The 23585-nt window shown below is 45.6% G+C and overlaps 2 protein-coding genes and 2 long non-coding RNA genes across 5 annotated transcripts in view; 1 reads left to right on the top strand and 3 right to left on the bottom strand.

The window, feature by feature from the left end:
• The first annotated feature begins 1395 nt into the window (after window positions 1-1395).
• ETFRF1 (electron transfer flavoprotein regulatory factor 1) lies at window positions 1396-8708 on the top strand. Of its 2 annotated transcripts, none has more exons than XM_079993234.1 (3): window positions 1396-1537; window positions 5919-6003; window positions 6111-8708. In XM_079993234.1, exons 2-3 carry the CDS (start codon window positions 5959-5961, stop codon window positions 6324-6326), a joined length of 261 nt encoding a protein of 86 aa, XP_079849360.1. In that variant the 5' UTR covers window positions 1396-1537; window positions 5919-5958; the 3' UTR covers window positions 6327-8708. The 2 variants fall into 2 exon arrangements, with proteins under 2 accessions (XP_079849360.1, XP_079849361.1); XM_079993235.1 differs by having other exon boundaries at window positions 1483-1546.
• Window positions 8502-23585, bottom strand: part of LOC307225356 — a 106579-nt gene continuing 91495 nt past the window's right edge. The window contains exon 2 of the long non-coding RNA XR_013842925.1: window positions 8502-10364. This is a non-coding gene — a long non-coding RNA (uncharacterized lncRNA). The remainder of the gene's footprint in view (window positions 10365-23585) is intronic.
• LOC307225228 (GTPase KRas-like) overlaps window positions 8502-23585 on the bottom strand; it is a 52096-nt gene continuing 37012 nt past the window's right edge. Inside the window, 2 exon segments of the mRNA XM_079993121.1 lie at window positions 8502-11237; window positions 11240-11309. Coding sequence (XP_079849247.1) covers window positions 11182-11237; window positions 11240-11309 — 126 coding nt within the window. The 3' untranslated portion in view covers window positions 8502-11181.
• On the bottom strand, window positions 11991-20652 carry LOC307225416. The gene is made up of 2 exons (XR_013842989.1): window positions 20068-20652; window positions 11991-13274 (listed from the first exon to the last, which is right to left on the bottom strand). It is a non-coding gene; the product is annotated as an uncharacterized lncRNA (long non-coding RNA).

Raw genomic sequence — 23585 nt, 5'->3', positions numbered from 1 at the left:
TCTGGCTGGATTTCCCCAGCCACTCTGGGCAGCTTCCAACAGAATATTAAAATACACTAATGCATCAAACATTAAAAGCTTCCCTAAACAGGGCTGCCTTCAGATGTCATCCAAAAATCTGGAAGTTGTATTTCTCTTTGACATCTGGTGGGAGGACATTTGACAGGGTGGGTGCCACCACCGAGAAGGCCCTCTGCCTGGTTCCCTGTAACTTGGCTTCTCGCAGTGAGGGAACCGCCAGAAGGCCCTCAGAGCTGGACCTCAGTGTCCGGGCAGAACGATGGGGGTGGAGATGCTCCTTCAGGTATACTGGGCCGAGGCCCTTTTATTCTCATAACAACCATGTAAAATATGTTAGGCTGAGAGTCAGGTGAGTATGGCAAGCTGTTCCCAGTGGGGTCCAGCTGGTGCCACCAAGAACAGCCATTATTATTATTATTATTATTATTAGTACTCCACTTATCTGACTGGGTTCCCACATTGGAGGGGGTTGGACTAGATGGCCCCTGGAGGTCCCTCCCAATAATTCTATCATTCTATTTTATGTTTTTAAATCTTTGTAAGTTGCATAGGGCTTTTTTCCCCTACATATGAGGTGAATGGTTGAATGGTTTCTTTAAATATTAAGGTTCATTATTGTTTCACAAGATGTGTATCTCTTTAAAGGTCAGAATATATATCATGATCTAGTTTTACAGCAGTGAAGCGGTATAGCAGGTCCTATTAAGTTGTATTAATTTAAGCTGTGTCAACAATTGGGTACAGTATATAAACAGAAGCATGTACCTCTCTCAGTACCCTGGTGAATGGGCCGTACTTATAGATGCAATGTAATTTAGCGTAAGAGGAGTTTTTGTTTTTGTAATTAAAGCCAAGCAAAAGTTATTTTTGCGTTTCTTCATTGTTTCCTGAACGTGTGGTCTCGCCAGCACGCTTTCCGCAGCGCAATGAATCACATCCCAATAATTCTATTATTCTATTTTATGTTTTTAAATCTTCGTAAGTTGCGTAAGACCTTTTTTTTAACATATCATACGACTAATGATAATATTCATAAATAATATTAAGAAATACTACCCACTAGGGGGGCAAACATTTGGATATTTGATACACATTTGTTTTGTGGTTCATTTTTTCCCCATTATGAAACAGCAAAGTTGAAAATGCTGGTTAAGGAATTTAATAATTCTCAAAGCTGGAGTCGTCCCCCCCCCCCCCAGTGTATGAGAAAGGAGGCATGGCTATAAGAAGTTGGATTCCCATATGTTAGAACATTTAAACGCACTGAACTGAGTGGAACCTGCTTCCGTGGGGAGAATAGAAGTGACACTGCAGAAAGCAGCGTGTGCTGCTCTACACCTTTCATACCTCTACGCTGCCCAGTACCTTGCCGGCAATCCCGCGCAGCCGCACTAGGAGGCTCCGAGCCCACAACGGACCCCGTCGCCTCTTGAAACTCCCGCGCAGGCGCAGTAGTCGTTTGCTACGCCCCGCCTCTCCAACAGCTGGGCAGGCTAGCAAGCCATGGGCTGCGAAGGTAAATACAGTATGTACATAATTATCTCCCCACCCAAAGCTTCTGTATTGGGAGGGAGTCGGGATTTGGGCTGCCTGCTTTGTAAAAGTTGTGGGGAGAGAAGAAAGTGGGGAAGTTTCTACCTTGACCAAGTGCAAAAAAAGAGGTTCCTGTACCTTTAAGAGTTTTTAAGACCGAAATGAGGCTGCATTTTAATGTTTTAATGTTATATTTTACTCTTGTTTTTTAAGCTGTATTTCAATCAATTTTATATTTAGTGTTAGCCGCCCTGAGCCTGGTCTTGGCTGGAGAGGGCGGGGTATAAATAAATTTTATTTTTATTATTATTATTATTATTATTATTATTATTATTATTAGGGTGGGAGGTGGACTGCTTGTCTTCCAAGAATGAGAAAAGCTGCGCTTGCAAAAATTCTCCCCCTTTAAGTCTATTTTGTACTTTTAAGATATTCTTGGATGGGGGGAGTAGCTTTCCTTGCAAAAATGAGGAAAGCTGCACTTGCAAAAATTATCCCCTTTTAATCCTCCTTTGACTGCTCCTGCCCCATAGGCATAGCTGTCAACGTTTTCCTTTTTTAAGGGAAATTCCCTTATTCCGAATAGGATTCCTCGCAAGAAAAGGGGAAAGTTGACAGCTATGCCCATAGGGTTGCAAACTTGAGGGACTGCTCTCCATGAAACTGCTCCTTTCACAGAAGCAACGAGCAGGTGGCTGTTTGCTTTCTTTCCCCCCAGGCCAAGTTATCTCGAGGCAGTATAGGATTTTTATTTTATTTTTCATCCAAGCCCATTTGATCCTCATAACAACCATTTGAGGTAGGTGGGTGGAACTGGCAGCTGGCCCAAGGTCACCCAGAGTGCTTCACAGCAGAGCAGGGAAGCGAAGCTGGTTCTTCCGGGGCTTAGTTCAACACCCTGAACATTGCACAACAATAGTTATTAGTTCCCATGCCAGGAAAACCATCAGGCATTGACTTCTACAGATCAAAACTCTTGGAGAAAGGCAGAGGAGCGGATTTATGCTGTGTTGTCCCCACCCAGAACCAACCAGTTGGAAACTTTGTGTATTCATATTGCAGGACAATTTGGTGTTTTGCTTCAGATGAGCTACAATGCTTTTTTCTCTCTAAAAAAATGTACTCTCATTTTCCTACTCATATTGAAATACTGCCCCTCAATGAGGCCAAACTTAAATTCACAAAATGTTTAGGGGTATGTGTACCCCCAGAAAAAAAAAAGCACTGGCTACAGGTGTTCCTTAATATATCACGTTGTTGATAATAATATATCCCGCAATACAGAACACTCTGCTCTACTACTTAAAAGAAAAGAAAAAGTGGTCCAATTAAACAAAATAAATCCTAACCTTACCAAAATAAAAAATGCAATTTTAATCATTTAAATTGCAGGTTTATATACCCTTTTCTTACTGATTTAACTACTCCAGAATAACTTCCACTCTCTTGTTCTCTAGTACTAAAATAGACAAGAACTATTTGCTCTGGAAAGGTTCTGGGGTGGGGTGGAAGGTGACCTTCATCTACGTCTTTAGATAATTTATTTCAAGCTCTGTTCTAGTTAGGAGCTTGGGAGAAAGAACAATTCAATTCAATTTGACAATTATATAAATATAACACCAGTGAAAACAGCAAAATGCAGTATCAAAGCTACTCGGTGCCTCACCTTAGTCGTAAAAAGCAAGGACTGGTTTGTTTCTTAAGTTGTTTTGCAATGCTTCAGTGAAATGATCCATTTTAGGGCTTGGCTGGGTCTCTGAGCATGGGGACTGAGCTAGGTTGCCACCAGCTGTTTTAGGTTAAGTGGGAGCAGAGTGGACTGTAAAGCCCCTGCTTTTCAATTAGTGCATTAGGTGTCATCAGATAATAAGTAGGCAGGTAGAAAAATGGAGTGTATAAGGTGTTAGGGGAGAGGGTAGTACCTTGGTTGGAGGGACACATCATGCTCCTTCTGGGTTAGTTTATCCACATTTGGTCCCCACCCTGCACTCAGCTCTCACCTGTGGCTCCGAGAAGTTGTCAGCATTCGACAGCAGCCACACCCCGGGAACAGCTTTGACTGGCCTGCTAAACCAGGCAAGGGTAGCTGAGGGTTCTCAAACCCTCTGTGAATTAGGAACTTCCCCTGCATGCGAAGATATGCTCAGGAGGATTGAGTGAACGAGACCAATAGTGGGTCCAATGGTCCAGAAAGCAGTTCTGCCTGTGCTGTAGAGGGGAGTAAGGGGCAGATGGGGCTCATGTACCTGGGAAGATAGATCCTAGACCTCCACTGCCTTGTGGGATATCTTCAGGATAGGAGAAGACTAAGGAGTAAACCCTACGCAAATCCAGAGCAGGGTCCCTAAGACAGTTGTATGCCTCCTTCCGGCAACTCCTGCAGCCAAGCTGGTGCCAAATAATAATAATTTATTTGTACCCCGCCCACCTGGCTGGGTTTCTCCAGCCACTCTGGGCAGCTTCCAACAAAGATTAAAAATACATTAAAATGTCACACATTAAAAACTTCCCAGAACAGGGCTGCCTTCAGATGTCTTCTAAATGTCAGATAGTTGTTTATCTCTTTGACATCTGATGGGAGGGTGTTCCACAGGGCGGGCGCCACTACCAAGAAGGCCCTCTGCCTGGTTCCCTGTAGCTTTGCTTCTCACAGTGAGGGAACCGCCAGAAGCCCCTTGGTGCTGGACCTCAGTGTCTGGGCAGAATGATGCGGGTGGAGACGCTCCTTCAGGTATACTGGGCCGAGGCTGTTTAGGGATTTAAAAGTCAACACCAACACTTTGAATTGTGCTTGGAAACGTACTGGGAGCCAATGTAGGTCTTTCAGGACCAGTGGTATGTGGTCTCGGTGGCCGCCCCCAGTCACCAGTCTAGCTGCCGCATTCTGAATTAGTTGTTGTTTCCGGGTCACCTTCAAAGGTAGCCCCACGTAGAGCGCATTGCAGTAGTCCAAGCAGGTAATAACTAGAGCAGTGGCGAGACAGTGGGCAGGCAGGTAGGGTTTCAGCCTGCGGAACAAGGTGGAGCTGGTAGACAGCTGCCCTGGATACAGAATTGACCTGTGCCTCCATGGACTGCTGTGAGTCCAAAGTGACTCCCAGGCTGGGCTCCTGGTCCTTCAGGGGCACAGTTGCCCCATTCAGCTCTGCTTTCCTCTAGACCACATCAGTGAGTCCGAGAAGGGGGTCTTGTCGTCTGGGCAGCTCAAGACCTCCTCACACACTGCCCAAGCTTGCGCCCCAACGAGGTCACTTAGGTGCTGTTAATGCAGCATTTGACTTCACCCCCAGAGGCAACACTCCATTGTCTCTCCAGACAGACGGATGCCAACCAACCGGATGCCCATCCTTCAAAACAGGGATGGAGAGTCTCTGCAGCTGCCCAGATGTTATTCAGCTCCCGCTCCCATCAGCACAGCCAATGCTCAGGGATTGTGACAGTTGTAATCCACAGCTGCCGGATCCACATCCCTGCTTCAAAATGTGAGAACAGAATGCCGGACTGGAATGGCCTTTGTTCCAATCCGTCTTCCATCAATATGTTAACTGTTTCAGAGTATTTAGATATTTCCATATATATATATATATATATATATATATATATATATATATATATATTAATGGTTCTTATTAGCCTGAGTAGGACCGAGTTAAAAACAAAAGAGGAATGTAAATGGGTAAAATTGATGGTAATTGCAGCCAGACAGGTTATAGCGAGTAATTGGAAAAATGCAGAAGAGCTAGGGGTGAACCAATGGAGGAAAAAATTGAATAATTGAATAATATTATAATTTTAGAATATCTAACTGTGAAGATACACAGAATGAAAGGGTTTAAGGTCAGTGAGAAAGAGGAGGATTGGTTAGAGAAGATATTGAATTATATGAGTAGGTTTGAACAATTTGGGGCAATTAAAATGTTAAAAGTTAAATAAACCTTGTGGAGCGAGGAGTGGTATTGTATATAGAATTGTACATATGGTCAATTTGAATATGTTATTATTGCTTATGTATACTCAATGTATTAGCCACCTGGGGGGTTTCACCTGGGGGGTTTCACTGAAAAGAAAAACTGTTTCAGAGTATAATAATGGTGGTTGCATTAGGGCCTGCACAATATATTTTGCAAGCGCAAGGAAGACACCCATTGCATCTGGCTGCTGCGCTGTTAGTAGGGGCTTGTGGAAGTGGAAGGGCTATGGAGTGGGTGGGTTGCTGCAGTTGGCTAGATGGCCCCTAAAACTGAAGGAAATCAATCGAATCCTCAAGGAGTCGTGTCAAGCAGTTTGCCAGCATCCAAAGCACCAGTAACTGTTCCTAAGTCAGGCTTCATTATGTAGCTAATCTCCGAATGATTGTTCTTCAGGTAGATGCCAGCACGCATGAGTTAAGTGTGTGAACTGAACATGACCAATCCGCTAAGATACGAAGTGCTGAACCTTTACAAAAATGTAAGTCCTGAGGAGTGGAAGCCAGATGCAAACAAAACGCTTTGCCCGTGTTCTGCGCCCCGTGTGACTCTCAACTTTTTTGTTTTTTTGCATTGTGTGCTTTGAAGCTGCTGTACCTCGGAAAGGAATACCCCAAAGGGGCAGACTACTTTCGGACCCGGCTGAAGGCGGCGTTCTTGAAAAACAAGGACGTGAAGGAGCCCGAGAAAATCAAAGAACTCCTTGCCCGAGGGGAGTTTGTCATGAAAGAGCTGGAGGCCTTATACTTCCTCAGGAAATACCGAGCTCTGAAACAGCGTTACTATGAAGAGGATGGCAAATGATGTGCATTGCGGTTCGAAACGATTGCCCAGGCCATAATCGCCTGGGGGGACCGATCTACAATTAAAAAAAAGTATAGATTGCCTATTGAACGAAGGTTATGTGTTTTTTTGTTTTAAGTTGAAGTTCAGCAACTCTTGCTGTGGTTCTTTTTTCACAGCCGGCTGTGGGGGAGGAACGCAAATCCACATTTGTGGCCGCCAAGACCATATAACACCAGTCTTGAAAGACCTACACTGGCTCCCAGTACGTTTCCGATCACAATTCAAAGTGTTGGTGTTGACCTTTAAAGCCCTAAACGGCCTTGGCCCAGTATACCTGAAAGAGTGTCTCCACCCCATCGTTCTGCCCAGACACCGAGGTCCAATGCCGAGGGCCTTCTGGCGGTTCCCTCGCTGCGAGAAGCCAAGTTACAGGGAACCAGGCAGAGGGCCTTCTCGGTAGTGGCACCTGCCCTGTGGAACGCCCTCCCGTCAGATGTCAAAGAGAAAAATAACTACCGGACTTTTAGAAGACATCTGAAGGCAGCCCTCTTTAGGGAAGCTTTTAATGTTTAATAGGTTATTGTATTTTAGTGTTTTATTGGAAGCCGCCCTGAGTGGCTGGGGAAACCCAGCTAGATGGGTGGGGTATAAATAATAAATTATTATTATTATTATTATTATTATTATTGGGGAAGTCTTCGCACATGCAACCCCCAGCTCCACACAGATGTTTCTGCTGTGTGTTCAGTTGTCAGGGGGCAAGCAAGTGGCCTCAGAGGTGGGTGGGGAGCTGTTTGGTGTGCCGTTGCTCCCGTGTTGTTGAGGACGCGACCAAAGAGCCCCCAAAAAGAGCTTTGCTGTACATAACTACACATGTCCATGGTTTAAGCCTTCTTCCCAGTTATGCATTTAAAAAGGGAGGTGGGGAGACTTTCCCCCTGTGCTAGTGACACTTCATTTCACCTGGAATAGCACAGTTAGACGCTTAATCTCAGAGCCGTGGGTTTGAACCCAATGTTGGGCAAAAGATTCCTGAATTTCATGGGGTTGGACGAGATGACCCTCAAGGTCCCTTCCAACGCTACAGTTCTACAATTCTAATTTCCACAACCACTGCTCTTGCGGTTGGATGTTCAGCTGGACATACATCTATGCTGAGGGACCCTTGCGCCTTTCCTCTCCCCGCAAAGAACTGAAAAGGTCTGCTACCATCTTGGGAAGGTGGGCAAGAATGAGAGAATAGCCTGTTCAGTGGGGAAAGCAGGAGTGGCTGGGATTTAGTTAGCCAACACAATCTTGTGCACGCCTACTCAGAAGCCGGTACAATTGAAATCAGGTATGCATAAGGAGCTTGGGAAGAGGGTGGGAACAGGTACGGCTGGCTGTGTGTTATGTTAAAGAGAATCCCGTATCGAAGCAAAGCTAGATTTTACACCTAGTTCTATCTGCCTGTGTTTTCAACTTTTAAGCTCACAAAGAGAAAGTATGGCCTTTTAAATGCCAAAGGTGCAGAACCTACACCTTCCCAGGTGAACTACAATTCCCATCATCCCTGAACACAGCCCATGTTGGCTGTGGCTGATGGAGGCTGGAGTCAGGCAACAGGTTGTCCACCACTTCTGTAAACAGCTAACAGCTACTATAGGGTATGATCTAAAAGACCGCCTCTTTCCATATGAACCTACCCAGACCCTAAGATCATCTTCTGAGGCCCTTTTTCATGTGCCTCCTCCTCAAGAGGTCCAGAGGGTGGCAACACGAGAACGGGGCCTTCTCTGCAGTTGCTCCCTGTCTGTGGAATGCTCTCCCCAGGGAGGCTCGCCTGGCGCCTTCAATATTAACCTTTAGGTGCCCGGCAAAAATGTTCCTTTTTAACTAGGCCATGAGCTGATTAACAGTCTTACGTCCTTTTAAATGTTTGTGGGGGGGAGTTTCTTGTGTTCTTTTGGTCTTGTTTTTCACTTTGCGGTTTTACTGTGAACCGTTGCAGTTACTGTGAACCCTGAGAACTTTGGACGGAAGGTTATATACAAATTTAATAAATAATATTGGCACATGAAGTCACCCCCCTGCTGAAGCGAAGCAAGTCTGGGTTTGGGAAGTGTCCAGGTGTGTAAGCCACATGCCTTCCGTTCTATGATGGAAGAGGATCAAAACATAAATAAATTCTGCTTTTGAGAGGAAAAAACAAACTGTAGAAACACAGACTTTTTTATTTATTAATTACAACAGGAGCAGTGTTGTTTTGTGACAAACTTGACAGATTTCATATCGCTTCACAGCACATGCTGCTGATAAAAACATCTGTAAGGGTATAAATGAACAGTGGTCATTCTTCAGGTGTGACTTAATGTTTCGAGGTCACAGGATTGAAATAAAGACGGGGGGGTTCTCCCCGCCCCCCAAAAAAATATCCATCACCTGGGTCACATTGCATATATTTTGCCTCAAATGAAAACAAAAAGCACAATGTACAAAACATGTATTTTTCTTATTATTTTTTTTAGTTTATACTATACAAAAATAGTTAAAATACATTCTAGGTAAACACATTGCATTTTAAGAAATAGTCCTAGTAGGAGATTTGGCACTCGAGAGAGAGAGAGACGAAAGTTGGGAAGGAGGCTTATTTTCAACATAAAAACACGACAATGGAATTAAATTAAATTGTTAAGCAGGTTTGGGAAAACTGTACAACCTAAGGGCACAGCCCACCAAGTTACTGCTGCTCATTGATTCTGACATCTTCCAAAAGACAAAACAAAACGCTACTCTTGGCACCTCAACGCTTTTGTGAAATTCCCCCCTGTGTATATTCTATATGCACACACTTGATCTTAGCCAAAAGGCAGAGATGGCTCATTTCAACAAATCAACCCAATTTGAATTTTTTCTCTCTTTTTTTTTTACATTTTCACTTTTAATAGAAAAAATAGTTAGATTTTTAAGCGTGACCCACCGCAAACAGCCTTGGGGAAGTGAGGTTGGGAGGGGTGGGGGAAAGAAACTTGCTTCTGTAAAAAGCCCGCAATCCTTACATTCATTCAAGTTGATTGGAAATGCTACAATAAACGGTGGCCCGAAGCAGAAATTGTACATAAGGAAGGCTAAGGAGGTGTTATCAATATTGCAGTCAGCAGAACCAAAACCGTTTTGCAAAAAAAGTATGTTGGAAAACCAGGATCACTTGCGCCGATCAGTCCTTTTATCACAAACACAGCAGAAAATAAGTTGGAGATCTCCCTGGCCTATGTAAAAGGCAACAGGAGGTTGCCTTTTATACCACAGGGACAGGGAAGCTGTCGCCATCCAGACATTGTATTCCCAACAACTCCCATCATCCTTGACCACTGGCCATTTTTGCCGGGACTGATGGGCATTTGAGTCCAGCAACACCTGGGAGGCTGCAGGTTAAACCACTTCAGTTTTCTAACGAAGACCCAGGACCAGCTTCAGGCAAGGGGCTCCCATCACCTACACCTACACCTACACCCCAGCAACCGCAAGTCAGATGATGCTGGACTACAACTCCCATCATGCTGGCTAGAACTGGTCAGGGATGATGGGCTTCGGAGTCCAACATCTGAAGGGTACAATGTTGGCTACTCCTGGGGCCGTTGCCAACTCAGCCAGCTCTGGCATCCCACATCTGAAAGGGGCTTCTTCTCCTACCCCTTTCCCACAAGAAGCATCTCTTACCTAAATGTTGGGTCCTGAGGAGCTCTTGATCCTTGCACCCCTAACACGGTACGTTGGTCCATGCATAGGTGGAAGGTTTCCCAGCTCCCCTCTTGTGACAACTTGAGGTCCATTTTCCTCGCCTGCAGCAGGCCTCCCATGGTCGTAAAAACCAGCTTGTTTCCACTCGACTCTCTGTATAGCGCAGAGGCCCTGATCCTACCGTGTCATGGTCCTCGCCTGCTCAGGAACGCCCTGTTCCTATAAATCACCTGGGTCTAAAGTGCTGAATTTCAACAGGAACTCAAAACTTTACACAGGGCCTCTGTGGCTCAACCGCTACTGTCGGCCCTCTCAGCCCTCACCATGCTCTAGATACTGTATTTTTTGCTCTATAAGACTCACTTTTTCCCGCCTAAAAAGTAAGGGGAAATGTGTGTGCGTCTTATGGAGCGAATGCAGGCTGCGCAGCTATCCCCAGAAGCCACAACAGCAAGAGGGATTGCTGCTTTCACTGCGCAGCGATCCCTTTTGCTGTTCTGGCTTCTGAGATTCAGAATATATTTTTTCTTGTTTTTCTCCTCCAAAAACTAGGTGCGTCTTGTGGTCTGGTGCGTCTTATAGAGCGAAAAATACGGCGATTCGAATGAGATACCTGTTCCTCCTTCTCCTCCAACCTATGTCGAAGGAGGAAACAGGGAAGGGAGTGCCACCAGAAGCATCCCGTCTTCTCATTCACCCCTCCTGCTCTTGGATGAAGGGACTCCCACCCCAACCCCGGGAAACAATTGCCCCAAGCAGAGGCAGTTCTACCAGTAAGGCATTTCCTGCAAAAACAACAGCAACAGCAGCCAGTCACAACTTCCTAAGAAATGAGTAGGTGGGGGAATCAGAAGACATTAGCGAGTTTCGCATGCACCCAAATCACTGAATAAAATGTTTTCGCTTGTTCTTGATTGATCACAGGCATCGCGAGGTTCAAGAACCGAAACTCCAGGAATACTGGCACTTTAGGAATGCTTTCCACTGTCACGTAAAAGCAAGCATCCAGAAAAGGCATCCGATGGGTCCACAAAGCAGGGAGAGAGGGAAGGTGTGTGTTTTAAAGTGATGCTAGAAACGTGTGTGCTAATAATTTAGTGTAATGGTACAAAAATGAATCACGTTTACCGACGTACACCTTAAGGACAAAGGGTTAAATTGCATTTACATAATTATACACTTTGTCTTCGACTTCTTTTTCTTCTTTTTGCCGTCTTTGCTCATCTTCTCTTTGTGTTTTCGGATTTCCCGGACTAATGTGTAGAAGGCATCGTCAACACCCTGCAAAGAAATGTCAGGCCTTTTAATACCAAATGACGCCTTTTCACTTGAATTGGCTAGGATTTCGTTTAGTTAATGAAAATGCTATGAGCAATTTCAATAAGGCGGTTTAAATAAGGCAGTCATCTTTTTAATAGTCATGAGAAATTGAACAATGGTTGGTACTTGTGCACTTTTATCATGTTTTCTGAAGAGCTGAGAGAGGATTTATTTTATTTTATTTTTTACAGATAGTGGCCTAGGTGTGGTTTTTCTCAAAGGACTTGCTCCTCTTTGAGGATTCAATTACCCAATATATCCCTTCTCACTCAGGACTAAGAAGTTTGAAGCACGGTTTCCAATTTTTGCAACTTTTAAGGATTTGGGACAAAATAATTTAAAAAGTTCTATGATGTATCTAAATAATGAGTGAGAACATCACTCACACAAACTGCTACGTAGCAGTACAAAATGTGCGTAATATGCATTTAAGAGTACTGTTTTCCCAGTTCTAACGATAAAATCATTATTTTGTATTGTTCTTATAGTATTTTATGTGCCCTGCTATTTGTATAGATTGTTGTACACCACACAGATAGTTGATATGAATTGACAGCCTAAAAATATTTTTGTAAATAAAATAATTAGAAAGAAAACAAAACAGTTTCATCTCAAGAGTTTTGTCTTGTCTGTGTATTTTACACATCAGGTTTCCCCTCTCTTATCCTAGGTACCTGATGCTCTCAACTGAAGTAATATTTCTGAGGCAAAACATTACCACTGGGTGTTTATTATCGTACTATCAAGGATGGGTGCCACCGTCCTGGATTGTTTAATCCAAGATGGCGGGAGACCATTGTGTCCGTAAATGTAGTCTACTGGTGTGCGCAGAGATCATACTACAGGCAGTTCAAATATCCACAAGGCAAAAATCACTGGCAAAACAGTGGTCTCAGGTCTTTTATAGGCAAAAATCATTTTTTAAATTTTTTTTGACACAAATACCATAATCAAAGCTGCTGCTTTTCACTTTGATTCACTGCTGTTGGAAACATTACGGGAGGTCTGTATTTGAACTAAAAAGAAAGAAAGTTGTACAGATGGAAATGACCCGAAGTACTAATTTTTGACAGTGAAATGCGGTCTTTTATACCCAGAGAAATCCTACTAGTCCCATTGCACACACATTATTATTATTATTATTATTATTATTATTATTATTATTATTATTCTATTCATCCGAAAGTCATAAGTACAAAGCAAGCAAGACTAAGAACATGTCTGCGAGACAGAGAGCATGTTAAAAAGAACACCAATGGAAGAAGCAAGCACACAAAGGAAGACTAAAGTTTTTCTTTTAAAAGGGAAACATACCCAATTCAAGCCTCATCAGTCCATTCATTCTGCTGACATGTCAAACTGATTATGCCAGCAAGACCTCTCTCTCACTCCCATGACATCATCTCATGTAAGGAAGCTCATCCTGTTCCTCAGATGTTACATTTCTGATGCTTCAACAAGGCATCATTGAAGGGCAGGAAACACCTTTTCACTGTCACATCAAATCTGCTAACCAACCAGAAACCATCATCCAATGAAGTATCCCGTTCTGTTTGCATCAGAGAACCGGAACATGCTTACATCAAGTTTGGTTTCGTATAAGTCTTCTTCCTCATAAACAGCTCTATATTAACCATCTCATCTCAGGAGATTGGCTAACTTGAGCCAACCTAGTTATACCATCTGATGGCAGCTCTATAATATTGGACCGTCCCCAAAGTCCTCGTTTGTCACAGTCTTCAGTTTCCTTTTCATGGCCATAACTGTCAACGTCTCCCTTTTTAAAGGGAAATTCCCTTATTCCGAATAGGATTCCTCGCAAGAAAAGGGAAAAGTTGACAGCTATGTTCATGGTTGACCAGCGGTCCAGAACGCAAAGCGGGGTCCCGTTGCCTTCCTGAGTGAGGTTGGCAGTGCTCATCTTTCCTGTGTCGCCAACTGTGGAAGGATGTGTGGATCAAGAATTGGCCTCCACAGTCACTTACGGACTCACTATTAAAACCGTGTTTATGGAAGACTATCTTACTCAGCTACGAGTGATCGCCAAAGAAGAAGAAGAGCACACTTTCCAGGTAATAAAGCTCCATCCAACATATCACAAAGACAACGCCTGCCTTCCTTGCATCTTATTAGCAGTTCATGGAGCGCAACCCTATGAAAGTTTACCTTCTGAGCAACATTTGGTGGCGGGGGGGCACACACCCGTGGTGGGAGAGACCAAAGGCAGAAGTGGGCACAGCAAGGAATGTCAATTTCCCCTTTGTACACTAGTTTCTTGGGAGGCGGGTGGCGCTGTGGGTTAAACCACAGAGCCTAGAACTTGCCGATCAGAAGGTCGGTGGTTCGACTCCCCGTGACAGGGTGAGCTCCCGTTGCTCAGTCCCTGCTCCTGCCAACCTAGCAGTTCGAAAGCACATCAAAGTGCAAGTAGATAAATAGCTACAGTGGTACCTCGCAAGACGAATGCCTCGCAAGACGAAAAACGCGCAAGACGAAAGAGTTTTCCGTTTTTTGAGTCGTTCCGCAAGACGAATTTCCCTATGGGCTTGCTTCGCAAGACGAAACGTCTTGCGAGTTCTTGCGAGTTTGTTTCCTTTTTCTTAAAGCCGCTAAGCCGTTAATAGCCGCTAAGCCACTAAGCCGCTAATAGCCGTGCTTCGCAAGACGAAAAAACCGCAAGACGAAGAGACTCGCAGAACAGATTAATTTCGTCTTGCGAGGCACCACTGTACTTGCTCTGGCGGGAAGGTAAACGGCGTTTCCGTGCGCTGCTCTGGTTCGCCAGAAGCGGCTTAGTCATGCTGGCCACATGCCCCGGAAGCTGTACGCTGGCTCCCTCGGCCAATAAAGCAAGATGAGCGCCACAACCCCAGAGTCGGCCACGACTGGACCTAATGGTCAGGGGTCCCTTGACCTTTGCCTTACACTAGTTTCTACACACCCACCTCCTGGCAAACAAGAGCCTATAATCAGAGTTTAAGGATATATCCCACCAGGCAAAACCACTCAAGGGGGGTGGGAAGCAAGGCTGGTTGAAATCGAGAAATGCCCCTGTACTGCGTTCAGGAGAGGGGCACAACTTCCCGGGAGAACACTGCATGCGTAAGTGCGCTGGATTCGTTAGCAGAACTAATCAGCGAATATTCCTAAGTCTGAGCAGGTAAGCATGTGTTATGTTTTCAAGGGACAGACATCAAAAGTTGAGCGGTTTGTTCTTTGAACCCTGGATCGTATAAGTTGACCTTTGCCAGAATCACGGCAGACGCCTGGGGTTTGGCCCACAATTCTAAAGAAAGCAGCCCGTTAACCGGGGCAACTGCGCATGGCTCGGCTTGTTCCGTTCTGCTAAGGGAAGAGAACGAGAGAAGGGCCTTTGGGGCACACAGAAATAGAAGGCATGGAGGCTGCTCACCCCGGTATGGTTGAGAGCAAAATCAAGTGTTGAAAATTCAAGGGGCAAGGAGTTTGCAGCCTCCTGTGAACTGGCTCCAAACAAAGTCTGTTTCTAAACTTCCTGGCCCACCAGAAAGAGGTTTCCAAAAGAGAAAGGCGCATTCTCAATGCACCGTACAAGTTCATCCACAGCTGAAACCACAGAGAAAAACCTTTATATTCTTAAAGGAGGGTGGCGACAGTAAAACAGATTGGCTGATACTTACAATCATTTTGAAATTACTGGAATCACCAAAGAGAAGTTTGCAAGTTAGATTTGATTCGTATTCATGATCAGATTTTTCCCCCCGCCGAACTTTTTTTCTTTTCTTCTTAAACAAGAACAAAACTTACCCTGTCACATTAAAAGGCATTTTTTAATTTTCACGCACCCAGGAGTCTTTTCTTCTGTGCTGATTTTTCTCAATCTGTACTGGCGGATCTCTCGCACCAATGTATAAAATGCATCCTCCACTCTCTGCATTGTAAAACACAACTCCTTTAAAGCCAGCTTTGGTTAACCAGGATGAAGAGGGTGGGGGCCCAGTCGTTAGAGGAAAACTGGAAATTAGCAGCTACACTCCTAAGTAAAGCAGCGTGGGAGCAATATACCTAGCTACATGTGGGGGAAAGGCTTTAGGTACAATCCCATATTCATTATTTTTGATATCAAAATATACCAGTCCTTAAGGATCTAGATCAGGGTTTCCCAAACTTGGGTCTCCAGCTGGTTTTGGACTACAACTCCCATCATCCCTGACTTGCTAGGGATGATGGGAGTTGTAGTCCAAAAACAGCTGGAGACCCAAGTTTGAGAAACCCTGATCTAGACTAAGGGTGGCTAACCTGTGGCCTTCCAGATGTTGATGGACTTCAACTCCCAGCAACCTCAGCAAATCTGGCCAATGGTCAAGGATGATGGGAGTCCCAACAATATCACAGGTTAGTCAGACCCTTTATTCGTCATGTTCACACCTGTTTAGATGTTAACACACTTGATTTCCTAAGATTTAGAGCTTCGCTTGTGTCCAGCATTCAGGGCAAATGGCAACAGAGCCTCCATTCTCAAAAACATTTTAGGAGCTGGATTTTTAAAAATTTATTCCCTTCAGGAAACCCTTTCAATGTGACATCATCTGCCAAGGAACCTGAGTCCTTTGCCAAAGATTCTGGGCAGGGATTTGAAGAACCACTTTGAGCCCGACGGCTAGATTCAAACTTCACCAGCCTTCTGGAGACAAAAATCCTGGTGATAGGCGAGGCCGAAAGGGGGGAAAGAAACACTACATATTTTCCACATACATTTTACACTGTTTGTAATGCTGTTTTCCCATTCGATTCCCTTGTAGGGAGATTGAGGTGCATAAAATGTAAGGGAAAGACATACTGCCTTTAAAGATGAACCTATGACAAATGACATCGCATGACTGGAAGTTTGCTTAAGCTGCACTCGCGAGTCGTTTGGATGGAAGGGGTTGGTGGGCCAAATTAAGTCAAATAAGGGCAATCACAAACAGTTAATCCAAGACACTGGCCAGGCTTGTTAGGCCTCACCCTGGCAATGTTTTGAATGCAGGGTGTGCACCCAGGAATGAATTCAGCACTGCCCTATGGCTGCACATTGCAGAGGGAAAGATCAGTATCAAGAATGTTTGTCTGCTGCACCAAACAGCGAGGAACATCTGAGGCTACCCAGAAAACCATCTGCGAGGTTCTGAGCTAAACAGTCACATCCCCATCTTGCAATAAGAGAAAGAAGAAGAAAAGCACAGGAAATTTTCCATAAGCACAAGCGCACCCATCCGATCCAACTGTTTTGATTGCCACGATTATTCGAGATGCTATTTCATTCACTTCCCGAAAGGGCCCAATACCTGGGAAGGTCTCCTCCCCAAAACCCCTGGGGCGGGAGAATGCGGGGAGGGTGGACAACAACTTCCATTGACTGTGTATCCACCCCCCACCCAGCTCATTTCAATGGAGGTCCCTCAGGAACCATTTCAAGGCAATTGGGCCCATCGCCTCCATCCCGATCACCAAGAGCAGGAGTTACGATTTTGTTTCAGCAATGCAGACAAGATGGAGAAGGAGATCAACACCAAAGAAGGCAAAAGATTGACTAGAGAGGAGCCCATTCTGGGCAAAGCATTTCACCACAAAAAGAACAAGCAGGGCTTGGGGAAAAGGGTTTTTAAAGAGCCAGCCACACAGGGGAAGCATTTGACTAAGTTGTTGAAACTTTGCCTGTCTCCCACAGGAAACACGGAAGTGGCAGTTTTGCTGCAGGCGAGCATTGCAACATAGGAGAGGTTTTTCACACGGAAACACATACACAAAGGCATGCATGTGCTTCCCGACAACTTTATGGAGACTAGAAAGGGAGTACCACAAGAGGGAGGGGCTTCCTCTAGAACAGGGTTTGCTCATCGGTGGCCCTCAGGATGCTGCTGCTGCTGCTCTGCAACTCCCGTCGCCATTGACAGGACTGGCTGTGCTGGCAGGAGCTGATCAGAGCTTGAGTCCAAAGAAAAACGCTGTAGCATTTGCCACTGGAACAGAGGAAAACACTCCATGCTGAGTCAGGTCTATCAAGCTCTCAGTGTTGTCTGCACTGACTGGCAGCTGCTCTCCAGGGTTTCAGACAGAGGTCTCTCCCAGTCCTACCTGGAGATGCTGGGGATTGAACCTGGGACCAGTGATCGAAATTAGCCAGGTGCCAGGCGCATTTTGCACCTGGCTACCAGCCACTTGCGACCAAGTGAAGATGCCTGGGCAGCAAGATGGCACCTGACATCTCTGCCACCTGGAGATGCATGCCTGGGGATCCATGGATCTGGGCTGTTTTAACACACTAACACCCCATCCTGTAGAATTCTATCCATTATATTTTATCTGCACAATCGGGATGAATTTCAGGAACCAAAACGCTTTGCTGTAGCTTGTCTTCACTTACCCCACCCCACTGCCCTGCTCAAAGTTGTGAAGAATATTCTTACGTTATGAATGGTCGGTGTATCACCATTAAGAAAAACAGTAGAGTGCTCAGCGTTCTTAACTGAGCTGAAGGATGTCATCTGAACTAACCAGATGTTTAACACAGTCCATCGTATGAAAAATAAGATTTTAGAGCCGTCTTGTCCAAAAATGGCGAGTAGATATTCCATTTTGGCAACTGCAACCTCGATTTAAGGAGCCATTTGGTGCCTCGCTTATATATCTATAACACTGCCTGGGACCGTCTGCATGCTCTAACAGATTCTCCAGCACTGAGCTATATTGCTCCTCCCTCTTTCCTACACCCATGTCCCTGCAGTCCCAGATCCAGCACAAACTCCTCTTCGCAGCTTCCTATGGCCTCATTCTGCAGCCATGTTTTTCCCTTCTCGATCTGCTCCCACATCTAGATATTTTGTGTTTGTGGCTTTTTACTCCTCCAGCTGTATCACCCTGAGCCACTCAAAAGTCTCCTGCTCCCTTGAGTGACAAACGTTCTCTCTTGCTACCCCCTTCTGTGTGGAATTGCCCCCCCCCAAAAAAAAACCCATCTTTGCCATGCCTTTCTCTCTTCCATCAAATTCCTCCTCAGCACGCACAAAGAGAAGTCAGCCGCATTTTTTTTAAAAAAGCAACCATGCTACTGAAGAAAGGGAAAATAAACATAGGAGGAGCCATAGCTCAGGGTGATGTTACCCATCTCTGCTCTACTGGAAAACTATATTCCCACTGTCAGGGGTTCAGGAGCAGAAGCACAGGGAAGAGGCGAGATGGAGAGCGAAGGGGAAGAATCTGAGGGCAGCGTAGGAGAAGATGACAGTGGCCCGAGAGATTCCATGAGCCTCTCCAGCGAATCGGAAGATTCACAGAAGGGGGCGCCGGTGGCCAGGGCAAGGGGGGTCCCAAGGGGGACACCCCAGAAGCAAGGGGCCAGCGGGGACTCCCAGAGCAGCAGTTGGAAATCAGGACCAGCTTCCCCACCAGAGCATAGTGGGGGGGAAGAGTCACAGGTATCGGGAGTAGCGTCTCCCCCAGCAGGGAGAGGAGAGGAGTCAGGGCTGACCACGCCTCCATCGGAGAGTCAGACAACGGAGGGGAGGTCAGATCCGGCCAGTATCCCGGAAGAGGGAAGCAGTGACAGAAGTAGTGTAACGGTCAGGAGGAAGGTCACTGGGTTGGCGCGAGAGGCAAGTTCAAATGTACAGGAGCGTGGGACAGCAGAGAATGAGGATTGGGAACCGGGTCCTAAAGCCCGCCGGAGGGAGGGGGAGGAGCTAAGCGACTCAGCGTCGGAAGAGTCCAGAAAGGGCAATGCCCCAGCGGGCAGGAGGACCCAGAGGAGAAGAGAGCAGCGGAAAAGGTGGAGCAGGGCTAGGATCTTAAACTGGTGTCATAGGGGAGGAGATTCAGACGGGACTTCGCCGGTCTAGGGTTTAAGACGTAGAGCTGCGCGCTGCGGCTTTGAAATGGAAACTGAACCTCAATAAAGACTTTTGTACATAACGACAGCCTGGCGTTGGTCCTCTGTGAGCTGGGACCTAGGGGCAGCTCTGACACACACCCACCCCACAAACAAAAAATCTACCAGATTCCTGAAACGAACACTAGTTTTCAAAGGAAGAAAAAAAAAAGAAATTGTCACCGTAATTTCCCATTCTCTCCACACGAGGGGGAACCACACAGTAAAGGTCATCCAAGTTGCATACATAACCATACATTTAAAGCAAACTGTTTCACCCAAAGAATTCTGGGAACTGTCTCTCACAGAGCCACAACTCCCAGAACTCACAACAAATTACTGTTTCTAATGGAACCCCCAGATGCAGTTAAAAGTTGGTGGGTTTATGCCCCAAAAGTATGGGGCTAGAGGGGGTGCAGAACCTCACAGCCTGCACTTTGTTGCTTGGCTACAGAAAAGCTGACAGGCGGAGCCTGTAATGTGCGTCAGAGCACATTGGACGTTTGTTACAGTCGTTAGACTGGTCATGTTGTACGGATGCCTGATTATCGTCTTCCAAAGCAACTACTCTATTCCGAACTTAAAAATGGAAAACGTAATGCTGGTGGTCAACGAAAGAGGTTTAAAGACTCTCTCAAGGCAAACCTAAAAAATTGTGGTATAAACACTGACAACTGGGAAATGCTGGCCTGCAAGCGCTCCAGTTAGAGAACAGCCTTTACCAAAGGTGTCATGGACTTTGAAGACGCTTGAACTCAGGACGAAAGGGAGAAAAGTGCTAAGAGGAAGACACGCTTGGCAAACCCTCACCGTGATCAACTCCTGCCCGGAAACCACTGTCCCCACTGTGGAAAGATGTGTGGATCCAGAACTGGCCTCCGCAGTCACCTACGGACTCATTGTTAAAACCGTGTTTATGGAAGACAATCTTACTCGGCTACGAGGGATCGCCAAAGAAGAAGAGACGTTTGTTATAGCCAGCTGTGTGACTGAGATGGCTGGTTTGTTTTTTTAGAATAGATTGGAAAAATTCAGGAATGGTGTTATCAGTGTGCTTATGGCAGCATTCCCAGCATATGATACGTCCTCTTAAGAGTACAAGTATTTCTAAATGCTAGAAAGTGGGAGAGATGATGGGTAAATGGCTAGATCCTGAGTTCTTGGAAAACACCAGTGGAGATGGGGATACTAGTTCCTTGGGTTTTTACTCCAACCCATAGTAATCAGCAGGGACGTGGGTGGAGCTGTGGATTAAACCACAGAGCCTAGGGCTTGCCGATCAGAAGGTCGGCGGTTTGAATCCCCGCGACGGGGTGAGCTCCTGTTGCTCAGGTCCCTGCTCCTGCCAACCTAGCAGTTTGAAAGCACGTCAAAGTGCAAGTAGATAAATTGGTACCGCTCCGGCGGGAAGGTAAACGGCGTTTCCGTGCGCTGCTCTGGTTCGCCAGAAGCGGCTTACTCATGCTGGCCACACTTGCTGGCCACAAGAGGCTTAGTCATGCTGTACGCCGGCTCCCTCGGCCAATAAAGCGAGATGAGCGCCGCAACCCCACAGTCGGCCACGACTGGACGTAACGGTCAGGGGTCCCTATATCTTTTTATAGTAATTAGCCTGCCCCTTACCACTAAGTGTGCCACACGTTCGGGATGGGATAAAATGCCTTTCAATGGGTACAGGAGCTAATTTATGGCATACATCCTAAGCCATATGAGCAGAACCATTCACGCCACACATTTAAAGGAATTTTATACCATTTTAGCAGTAGTGGCTTGCTCCAAAGCATCTGGCGAACTATAGTCTACCCCTCACAGGGTTACAATCCCCTGCACACTTAGCAAACCACAGTTCCCAGGATTCTTTGTCGAACACAGTGCGCTTGAAATGGACGGTGGGGATGTGATCTTAGGAGCACTGCAGAAAATTTTAAGTGGCGGCTCGTAGTTGCCCCCTGCCAACCACAGAAGGAGGGGGTGGGCACAAGGCAGGCTTCAGTGTTGGTGAGTGCCCATCAGGGCCATGGCAGGTGTCCAAGGATGCCAGGTAAATATGTTTAGTCCCAAACAGCAAAAGCAACTTCACCTATTTAGAACCGGGTCAACCAACTATGATTTGGGGTATAATACATTGATGCAGCTCTTTAAAAAGGCCTGAAGGAAATGAATCATCGAGCAGAGGTGAAGTGGAAATCACAGGCTCTTAGAAGAGCAAAGCAAGTGGATTGTAACGAAGAGCAAAATCAACATTTTTTTTTTTTTAAAGCAAGCAGAGATTTAAGCCCAGCAACTTCGCAACGATTAGAAAAAAGAACAACAACAGATGATGCACACAGGCTAGGTAACCATAGCCATACAAAATATATCCAGGGCTGCATTCTGCACTGCAAAAAGGACTCAAAAGCTATGCGTGCAAGGGAAGTAAGCGCACAGGTCAAATTTTAGATTGTAAGCTCCTTGAGGCAGTGACTTGTGCTCTTGTTTTTCTGCAGGCAGTCATGCGCACATCCATAGCACTATAATTTGCTTTCAAAGTGTACTCAAGTATGAGTTTTATTTACCAAAGCCCAGGGGAAAGAAGGCAACCCAAAGATGTCCCTTTGGGTCTCTTCCGATTCTGCAATTATTTGATGCTAAGAGGAGAAGGCAAGAAGTAAAGAAGGGGCTTCCTCAGCTGGAGCCTCATGTGTTCTCCTGTGCAAGTGGGGCTCCTGGGCAAAGGGAAGATGCCTTCAACCATCCACGGCAACATCCTTCATCTTCCCCCACTAAAGGAAGAAGGAAAACACTTGGGAGGCAGGAGAATTGTCTGCACGCATTGGAAACTCTGGCAGAAGTCAGAGAAGAGACTGCTATCCTTCTCTCCTCCCTCCCCTGATTTTTAAAGGTGTTTTCTCTCGCAAGCAGCAGCATCTACAGTGACACACTGCATGCTGTTCCTGGGATTCCAAGCTGGAACCAAGGGGATGCAGAGGGAAGGAGGGACTTGCTATGTGACGAAATCCAGCCAGGTTCGTCTGTGGATCACGAGCATGCAGCTGCGTGAGTCACAGAAGCCCCTGTTCCGTTCAGTAAAAACACCGCCCGTGGGTTTCCTTCTCAAGCCGTTTACAAAAAAAACCCCATGAGGATTAGATGCCACCTGTTCTCGCGCTTCCAGTTCTGTACTTGCGGGATGAATTTTGCATTTTGTGCAGTGTGTACACACAGCCTTGGACACATTCCAACACTACAGTGGATTTCTGAACATTTATTTTCGGTGAAAAGGAATACAGGGGGAAAGGGATTTCTGCATTAAGGCCAGGCAATTACTGAGTTGAGAGGATGTGAAAACCATTTAAAAATGGATGCAGAGCAGAGTTTGCTACTATTCTCTAGTCCTTATTTCAATTTTTACCTTCGATAGCTTATAAACATTAAGAGATCCCACACAGGCAGTTTGCAATTCCAGTATTACTCAGCATGTTCATATGCGTGTTCAGGGAAACTGTTAATCGGGGCACTTACTGTCCCCCGACAATCCACGGTCTGCGCAGCTGGAGAGAAACATTCAGATAACTCTTGCCGTTATGAAAACGACTAAAAATAACTCAGACAAGGCTTCAGCTGCAACATCCTGCCACTTAGAATGCACCAGATGTTCTTACGAATTCACACCAGACAAATTATTTCAGCATCTTAAAGGGATCGCAAGAGTTGCAGAGTCAGACCTCTGAACCCAATGCCTTTCCGAATTTGATGACCAGGCTACCAGGCAAGTGCTTCTCTGGGACTTATTTAGCGCATAAAAGAAGGATATATGCTTGGAGAAGTCAAACTGCATGCTTGTATATGAATTCTTGCCCTGGATTCTGTTCTTGGCCTCAGAATTCGGGTGATGTGAGTCTGAGGTGGTAAAATCCAGACACAGAGACATCATCACGTCTATTTCCCATAAGGAATCTGTGCAAGGTTCACCACTACCATCCTGGGTAACATCCAGCGTGGTTTTTTCTTTAATGTTTTTTTAAAATTGGAAACCACATAGAACACACACACAGATTTTGAAGTTTTAATTTTAAAGCAGTAGCATGCCACTTTAGCCAATAATGGATTCCCCCAGAGACTCTTGGGAACTGTAGTTTATACCTGACAGAGCTACAGTTCCTTGCGCCAGAAATAAACTAGTTTCCCAGGATTCTCTGGGGGAATCCACGACTGGCTAAAGTGGTACAATACTGGTTTAAGTGTAGGCTGCAGGTGGGACCTCAGATATATAAACTGGCTCTCGAGAGTCAAATAAAATGGAACGTGACTCTGCCTGCTTTCTTGAATCTCGGCTATCTTGGGGAGAGACCATATTGAGAGAGAGATTTAGG

This window comes from Podarcis cretensis (assembly GCF_951804945.1).
Source record: "Podarcis cretensis genome assembly, chromosome: 10".
Classification (NCBI taxonomy): Eukaryota; Metazoa; Chordata; class Lepidosauria; order Squamata; family Lacertidae; genus Podarcis; species Podarcis cretensis.
Note: the sequence above shows the minus strand (reverse complement) of the source record. Positions and strands in the feature narration are given on the sequence as shown.

Excerpts from the sequence above, each read along its gene's own strand:
- ETFRF1 (XM_079993234.1), top strand. The coding sequence starts at position 5,959 with ATGACCAATCCGCTAAGATACGAAGTGCTGAACCTTTACAAAAAT. Across the intron at positions 6,004-6,110 it reads TGCTGAACCTTTACAAAAAT|CTGCTGTACCTCGGAAAGGA; the intron begins GTAAGTCCTGAG and ends TGTGCTTTGAAG.